General features: G+C 34.1%; 1 protein-coding gene across 2 annotated transcripts; it reads right to left on the minus strand.

The window, feature by feature from the left end:
• Positions 1-892: 892 nt before the first annotated feature.
• LOC130825304 (uncharacterized) lies at positions 893-7,631 on the minus strand. Of its 2 annotated transcripts, none has more exons than XM_057690462.1 (5): positions 6,683-7,631; positions 5,137-6,189; positions 4,045-4,353; positions 3,141-3,232; positions 893-2,238 (listed from the first exon to the last, which is right to left on the minus strand). In XM_057690462.1, exons 2-5 carry the CDS (start codon positions 6,106-6,108, stop codon positions 1,344-1,346), a joined length of 2,268 nt encoding a protein of 755 aa, XP_057546445.1. In that variant the 5' UTR covers positions 6,109-6,189; positions 6,683-7,631; the 3' UTR covers positions 893-1,343. The 2 variants fall into 2 exon arrangements, with proteins under 2 accessions (XP_057546445.1, XP_057546446.1); XM_057690463.1 differs by having other exon boundaries at positions 6,522-7,631.
• Between the last annotated feature and the right edge of the window lie 1,225 nt (positions 7,632-8,856).

Genomic DNA, 8,856 nt, shown 5'->3' on the forward strand with positions numbered 1-8,856 from the left:
TGAATCAGCTAATTTACAGCAATTTATTCCCACAAATGTGTTCAAAATCAAAAGGTTAAATCATTTAATAAAATCAACTAGTAATATCAATTATTCTAAACAACTATCATCTATTTGTCAAACACTTTCAATATATAACAAATTTTGTTAAAATTTGAAAATTAATCCTTATAATGATGAGTTAAAAAGAGATTATTATGTCAAATTGTGAAACAATACCCTAATTTTTAAAATTTAAATTTATCAATTTCAAAATATTAAATCGACTATAAAATTGAATTCGGTAAAAACTGAATTTGGTCAAATATTGTAGACTTTTTTGCAGTTTTAGACCACTTGAGATTACACTTTCTAGTTTCTACTATATGTAAGTGTATTTAAATTAAACCTATTAATTTTATTCTAACTCTATTAAAAAATTTTATGTAACCTAAAAAATTAGATTAATAACTTTAAAATAAGAAATCTTAACAAAAAAATTAGGTCAAATAAACTTAATCGATCATAACACAAACTCGTTGCCTCTATGATTGTTTGTCTCGACTTTTTTTTTTTACCACCGAGCTTTTTTCGCTGTTATTACCAGCGAACAAATACAAACCTCATCCATGAGAATTTCGTGTTTATTTTGAGAATTAAGTTTCTCCATGCTTAGTTTAAGAATCTTTTATGTAAATTTGCTTAGTTCAAGTTTTCTCTCTATAAGGTTGGTTTCAACCATTTGAGATTATAACCTAAGAAAACTTACTTGGTTAGTAACTCACAGGTCTTTTCGATAAGGATATGGTCTGTTGTCATCAACTCGGCTCAAACCATGATCATGCTGTATGAACGGAATGTACAAAGTATGATGATGAGTCAAATGTATGCACCTAAATGAATGAAAACTACAAAAGAAATAGCAACATTAAAAATTATATTAAATGGAAATCACCCTTATTAATTCCATTGATGAAAGAACAATATATTTGAATCATGTAGTATCCCACAATATGCATCCCTCTTCATACTTACAATTTACCAAATTATGTTATATGTTTAATCATCACACCACAAGCTTAAAGATAAAAGGAAACAACTTTTTTCTAATTTTTTTCACCAAATTGTATAGCTTTTGGCAAACTTGTCCCACAAAATAAAGGAACCTAACTACACTACCCATTTTCAAGTGAAACTATAAACCATAAATAACCACAAACTTCACCTATTCCATAAATCCCAATAGGGTGATTACTATACAGAAAAAAGGGAAATTTTCAGCACAAAAATCTGTATTTCAGCATCTTTTTGGTTAAACTTTGGTGTTTGGAGATTGAACTTTGTGAGCCAAATCTGAAAAATGGTTATCTTCTTCCTTTAGAGTCTGTGGTTCGAACCAGAGGGATCGATTGTGAGCCACTCCCGAGTGCAGCAGCAGCTGACTCGACATGCGTTAGAAGATACTCGTATATCTTCTTTCTCAACCTATCGATCGTTTCACTTGAGATACGCGCCATTTCCTCTTCCTCGGTATCTTGTTCCTCGTCTTGGGCTGAAGACCCGCCTATCTCGTCTAACCAATCATTGACATTCTTTAGCTGAGAAAGCATACCCGCGATTTGTCCATTGTCCGTCAATGTTGTTGAATCGACATCAGCATCTAAAAACTGCTCCACAAAACCCAAGAACCAATTTTGTGACTCCGACTGCAGCTTCTCAGCCAAGTCTACATACTCGTCGAGCCCATTTCCTCGAGCCCATTCAGGAGGAGGTGGTTGGGGTCGGATCTTTTGGGTAGTTGCTAGCATATCACTGGCTCGACGAGGGGTCCCAGGAGAAGAAGTCTTGGAACTAACTGATAAGCGGGGTTTCGATATGGGCTTTGGAGATGCATTCTTGCTTGCATTTTCAAGAATTAAAATGGGCTGATTTACGGAGTTAAGCTTCGGGTTTTGCGATTGGGAGGAAACCGAAAGTGGCAATGTTGGTCGGTCACTATATAGCGAAAATGACGATAAATCTGTGGCTAAGGCAGCATTAACCCATGAAGCTGCTTGTTTTCTCCTCTCGGATAAGATCTTCTGTGTTTCTTCTGACAAGATTTCTTGACTATCTGGGGATGATCCAACGATAGTCGTTTTAGACAAAGAATTGACGGTGAGAAGTGCACTCTTCAAACTCGAATGTAGGGCTAAAAACTGCTCTACTGCCGGTTGTGGGTCGTCTTCCTTGGCTGATGAACTTAGCTCGGAATATTTGCTGCAAGAAGAACGATCAGGAATTAGTTTTCAAAAGGAAAATTTATCTACAAATTATTGTATGAGACGGTCTCACCGAGAGACGGTCTCTCACAAGAGTAGCTCAAATTTATGAAACATATGAGCCTAAACCATAGTGGGCTGTGGTAGTATCCAACCTCCAGATATAAAGACACTCAAAGTCAGCAGATGGGGCCATAGATGCGGTCACGGTCACGGTTGTTCTAACGGACATGGTGATGTGGTAACCGGGATGAGGCGGTTGCCGTACCGCCAAATATCGGCCTAAACCATGAAATGTCGCTTAGAACGGCCTAAAATGCCTTTTTTTACACCTTTACGATGCGGTTGATACTGGTTTGGTAAATTCAAAAACATTTACAATAAGTCCAATACTACGATACAGTCTTGTTCTTGCACTATGGGTGGCGCTACAATCTTTTATACTAGCAATTATAAGAACAAATATACATATCAACCCGTCGGGTCTTAATAACATTCAATTTGATCAGATCAATATCTATGAAACAGTGCCATTTATTGACCAGATGCTGATGTTACTATTGCTCGAATAGCAAACACAAGCACTGAGTGGAAACTGGCGAGAGCCCTCCTAATTGAGTCATACATTCACTCATAGACCAACAAAAGAATGAAAAACATAGAAGCAACAAGATTTTTAGCATTCACAACAAAGAATCAAAATGATCATATATTTTTTTCCATATTTTTAATTTTGAAAATATTTACATGACTTCCTTTTCACAAAGATCATTTCCTTAAGACTTAGAAAACTATGCCACTTGGATTGTTTTTCTAGCATGGGATACTTCAACTAGCAAAACTCGTCACTAGTTACGCTAGATAAAGGTTTGAACTTTATTCTTAATAATTCTACTATACCTTAAACATCGAAGTATAGCTTCAGCAGCTGAAGCTTCTTGCATTGCCTCAATTGCAGCAATTTGCGCTGAATCTCTAAGCTTCAAAACTTCCTGAAATCAGAATCAAAAGGAAAGTTGAACGATTCAAGCAAACCTCAAGCTTTATAGGACGGAATACACACGCACATTCAAAACAAGTATTAATCAAAACGAGACAAAGAAAAGTCTCAAACTCTGCAATATGAGAGACCATTGGGTTAAAGTCATGGGGTTGCTTTCACTCGAAGGTGCCCTAAATATTTGGTTGTTTACGATAAGTCTATGTAAGACAGCTTCATGGAAGTTATAGGACATAGACTCCTGAAAAAGATTTGCTTCCTGTGTTTTACACTTCTAATCAATCCAAGTACCAAACAACTCTTAAGTTTTTCTCCCAGAAAAAATACTTGTTTTTTCATGAAATCAAAAAACTATTGCAACAATATTAAGAAAAAATAACAAAAAATTAAAGGGAAATTCCATGTGGTGACCCTGAGTTTTTGGCTTTTCGACATTTAACTTTCAACTTTTCCATGTGGTTTAAAAATGGTTAAGTTTTTGGTTAAATTAAGTACTTATATTAAACGGATTTCAAAATATGTGATCAATTAGGGTTATCACGACGTTTGTCTTTTGAAAAAAATGTCATTACGTTGGGTAAAAATAGCGTAAAGTTAACAAAAGAAAGTTCCCTTTGTCTACTACATGGAAAAGTTAGAAGGCCAAGGTCATCACCTGAATTAAAAACTATGTTTGGTGAAAAGCCGAAAATTCAAGGCTACCACATAGAATTTCCCAAAATTAAATGAAAAAAACTATATGCAAAAAACCCAATAAATTTTTAACAGTGATACTTGGAAAATAGGTAACTGCCATGAAAATACCTTTCCAAGCTTAGTGATAGAGGAAGGAAGAGACGACCACAAGACACTAGCGTCTATTAATTTCCTATTACTGGCAGTGACTTTCACCAAATTACTAGGAAATCCATTTGTAGCACTATCCACCGACTTCCTCCCAATAGAATGTCTAGGTTTGCTTGATCTATCAAGATCATCTATTGCTCCATTAGTTGCCAAAGACCTTGCAGATATCTGATCTTTCGGTTCATCTTTTGAAAATTTTGAGGATTTGTGGTTTTTACCCTCAACTTTGGTCGAAGACCTGTCATCTGATGGATTTTTCTTAGGCACCTAAATAAAAAGAGATGATTAACTTCAATTATCCACGAACAAAAATCAGACGTTATATGGAAAATGTTTTATCCAGGAACACCAAAATGGCAGTACATCGGACGCACCAACCAAACAAAAATTCACTTTGAATGCAGCTATAAGACAAATCTTCTCGCATCAAAGCTAGAGAAAACAAAATAACGAGCAATGCATTGCACACATAACTAATGCATATGTAGCTCTAAGAATGCTTATAGTCGGTTTTGGTCGTTTTAGAAATATCAACCACTTTTACCCAGCCCAACAAGCAGGGAAGAGGTTGAACAAGAACAGTCCATAGTCCGGACCATGTCACATGACTCACGAATCGAATAAAGCTAATTATGGTCGGTTTTTGTCTATTTTCGGCTTATTTTGAACGAATCACGAATGAAAAAGGCAAATTAGCCGGTGAATTATGTTACACTGGTCGGGAAACTCTCGAACAATGACAAAGCCAATGAATTTGTGCTGATCATGTTTGTTTTCTCTAAAACGTTCTATGTGTGCATAAGTCTATGCGGAGGGGGTCAATGTTGGAAAAATAACCCCACATGTGATCCCACCTCAAAAAATTAGAGTGAGGTTCACTAACAGATAAGCATAATGGGCTACTCTTCCTATCACTAAATGGTTTTAGAATGAACCTCATCGGGTTTGGGTTTGTGTGCAGCAAACTCTCCTCTTATGCAGGTCTTGTTGTATACAAGCCCAATAACAAATTTATTGGTCAAAAGCCAAAGAAGATAGCAATGAACTTACAGAAGTACTACGAGCAGCAGCGGCTATCTCGGGCTTGCCAGTCTTTACTTTCAAGTTGTCTCTACTCTTTGTATCCATGCTCCCTTCCCAACTTCTCCTCAAAGCCTTAGGTCCCATGTCAATTACTTGAGCCAGCTTCTTAGGTGTAGACACAGACGATTGCTTCTTCGACACTGGGCTCGCTGCACGAACCGAACTAGCCTTTTCCACCAATCCTAACTTAGCAGACACCTTCTCCATTAAACCCAACTTAGGAGTCCCTCTATCACTCTTGATCTTACTTTGGTGCTTAACCCCATTAGCAAATTTCTCAAATGAAGTAGGAAGTGAATAACAACTAGTAGGAGACGATGGTATCGATTGAGAACTCGACGTCTTAACCCTTCCCAAACCTTCCTTTCTATCCAAGGAATTCCCAATAGGTTTCGATGAAATCGACTTTGATCGAGTGATAGTCAAACCCTTTTTATCAATCTGTTCAACTTTCCCAATACTTTTTACTTTAGAGGGAGGAGACTTCTCCTTACTACCAAACAATGCCTTAGCAGAAGACTTCGGTTTCTCACTTTTCGATCCGGGGGAAGCATTATTAAGGAATCCAAGAGAATGGGTAGCCACAATATCTTCTGGGGTACCAATACAAGGGTGCCTACCCGGAACCAACCTTACCCCTCGAAGGATAGGAACGGGCGAGGCAGCTTCAAGCTTCTCAACATGAATGTATTGACCTAATTGAATCTTATCACTAAGAATTAAATCATCATGTTCATCAGGAAGAGCAACATAAGTAGCATGAGATGAATCAGAAACCTTTAAATAAAACCCTTGATTTTGAAACAAATCACCACCAGCAAGTGCAGGAACAATACTCACAACTTGCAATAAAGAAGACCTATGCTCACCAGCAACTTTAACATCTGTATTCATATGTTGTAGAAGTTTTAACAAAATCCCAGGTACTAAAGTAGCCATTTTTGGGACTTTCAATGTGCATCACTCCAAGAAAATCCCCAAAATTATCTTAAATTCAAGATTTAATAGCATGAATCAAACCTAATTAATCAAAATTAAAAAAACATAATTATAATCCAGATAAGATGATTATTACTCAAAAAGTTCAAAACTTAATTGGAAATAGGGATCATATATTCATATTGATAAATCTATCAAGCAATAAAAATGCCAAAAATTAAAACTTGCCCTATTTCATTCTTTTAATTCAGGTAGTTCTGATCCAAACAAAACCCATCAAGTACAGGAAAAGAAAATAGTGAAAACATAACTGGCAGTAGGCAAAAACATCCTTCTGACATCTTAGATAGAGACATTACACAACACCCAATAAATTTTCAGAAGAAAATCAAGGAAAAGTAGAAAACTTTTACCAATTCCTGCTGATAAAAGTAGATCTTGGATATCCAAATTGACAAATAAAAAATGACAATACACCAAATATCCATATAATAAAATAACCCCAAAAGAACTTTCATGGATCAATCAATGAATTAATCACAAAATGGAGGTGGGTATTCATGAGAAAACTTACCAGTAAAAAGAGGGTAAGAGGCAGAAGAACCCAGATGAAAAATGTGAAGGTGGGAAAGGAAAGAAGAGTTAATAGTGACTTAAATGTAAAGACAACCCACCAACCAAGAGAAGAAGAACAGAAGCATTGATCATAGATATAAAAATACAGATTATAGGCCAAAAAAAGGAACTTTTTCAGGAGTTATTAATGAGAAAGAGAGTGACTTAGTGGGCAAAACCTGGTTTTTAGCAGAGAAAAGGATGGAAGAAGAGAAAGACAGAAGAAGAATCATGGAAGATGGAAGTGGGGTTTGAATGCAAAATATGATACAAAGAAAAATAAGAGAAAAGAAGACATAAAAATTGAAGTTTACAAAGAAGAGAAGAGGGAGGAGGGTGTCCCACAAGTTTCAGAAATTGGGTCCTTTAATCTGCAATCCAATGAGGTAGAAGCTTAATGAGTAATGAAGCAGAGAACCCTTTGTGGACACTTCAGAAAAATTGGTACCATAATGAAGTTTTCTTTGTTTGTTTATTATAAAAGTATTTAATTTATACTCCTTCCGTTACTACGAAATGTACCCATATTATTTTGGGTGAAATTTAGTGTAACGAAATTGGGTTTGAGAATATTAAAAAGAACACGTGAATAATAGAAATAAGTAATTAAGATGAAGATAAAAAATAAATTTTATGGATGAGATTTGAAAAAAATAAAGTCATTTGTGAAAAAAAAAATATAAAATAAGTAGAACAAATTAAAATAGAAATAAATGTAAATTAAAAGATAAAGAAAGAGTATTTATTTATATTTATATTTGTGAAGGAAGTACTTCTATTTACTACTAGGTACTCCTAGCCCCTAGGGGACTTCTGCACAAGAATCTAATTTTCTTTTTATTAATTTGTATTTGTACTATTAGCAGTTAACCAGAAATTTTTTTTAATTGTTTTATATCCTTGTGAAATAGTGGTACTTTTATTAGTTGAATTTAGCGCATTGGAGAACAATATTATTATCAGTTATAAATATAATATAATGCGAAAGTATTTTTATTTTATAGTGCGGTAGAAACTTAAAGAGTTTGAGACCGAGGGTTTCTCTAAAGTACTTAACCATGTTGTCCACGTACCATGTTTTATGTGCTCACACCAAATTGTGTCGTACTAAGTTCTAATGTAATGGCGTTGTATTGTGTCGTGCAATTATATTTATAAATCATACTGTTACAATCTAATAAAAAGATTTTAAAATTTTACGTGATATTATTATTGTGATTTGTTATCATACAATCTGATAAAAAGACTGTAAAATTCCATATGGCATTCTCATTGTAATTTGTCATATAAAATATAACTATTGACCGAATTGAATTACATGGCATGTAATATTTTTTTAGTAGTTATCACTAGTTCACTACAAGATATATTCTTCCAAATAATTCCTACCAAATTTAACATCAATATGTTCCTTAATATATGAAAATTATATTACAATCATATATCATATTACAATGTGATAAAAAAACTGTAATATATGAGTAATATCTCTTTTATTTTCATATGTTCTCCTCAAATAGAATTTATGAATTTTAATATTAAACTTTGACTGTGATTAACTAGTTCAAAAGTTAGTTATTAAGACAAAGTTAAAATGCTAGATTGCTAGTATGAGAAGTTTTTCCATTGATTTTTGGCTTTTTGACTCACTCTATTTCTAATAAACAGCTGACCACAAAAATTGATTTTCAACAAACATCTCAATTAAGTTAAACAGATGACTTAACATGTAGCAAAATCACTCAACATTTTTCCAAATAGTCAATTCAGTCAATAACTCCAACCAATAATCATTTGCCAAATATATCTTTTGTTATCTTAGTTTACTTATGAGACTTATTTGAGACTCGAGGGTTACACTTACTTGCACTCTTATTTACCTTTATGCGGATGATATTGATATTTGATACTAATTTGAAAGTTATTAATAATATCAAATTGATTTTTGTTGTGTAAGTTTAGGATGAAAGATTTAGGAGAGGTGATTTTAGAAGTCAAAATTAAGAGGACCTTTGTTCACACTTCTCTAAGTCAATTTTATTATTACATGAAAAATGTATTTAAAACTTTTAACATTTTTATGTTATAAGCTAACAACATAAAACATATGATGTATCATCGTTTACTTAGATT

The sequence above is a fragment of the Amaranthus tricolor genome, chromosome 10 (assembly GCF_026212465.1).
Source record: "Amaranthus tricolor cultivar Red isolate AtriRed21 chromosome 10, ASM2621246v1, whole genome shotgun sequence".
Lineage (NCBI taxonomy): Eukaryota > Viridiplantae > Streptophyta > Magnoliopsida > Caryophyllales > Amaranthaceae > Amaranthus > Amaranthus tricolor.

What these genes read in the sequence shown, in the direction of transcription:
- LOC130825304 (XM_057690462.1), bottom strand. Translation starts at nt 6,108, where the DNA reads ATGGCTACTTTAGTACCTGGGATTTTGTTAAAACTTCTACAACATATG. An exon ending in CTATCACTAAGCTTGGAAAG is followed by an intron (nt 3,233 to 4,044) that starts GTATTTTCATGG and finishes TTCTGATTTCAG; the next exon opens with GAAGTTTTGAAGCTTAGAGA. An exon ending in GCTATACTTCGATGTTTAAG is followed by an intron (nt 2,239 to 3,140) that starts GTATAGTAGAAT and finishes TTCTTCTTGCAG; the next exon opens with CAAATATTCCGAGCTAAGTT.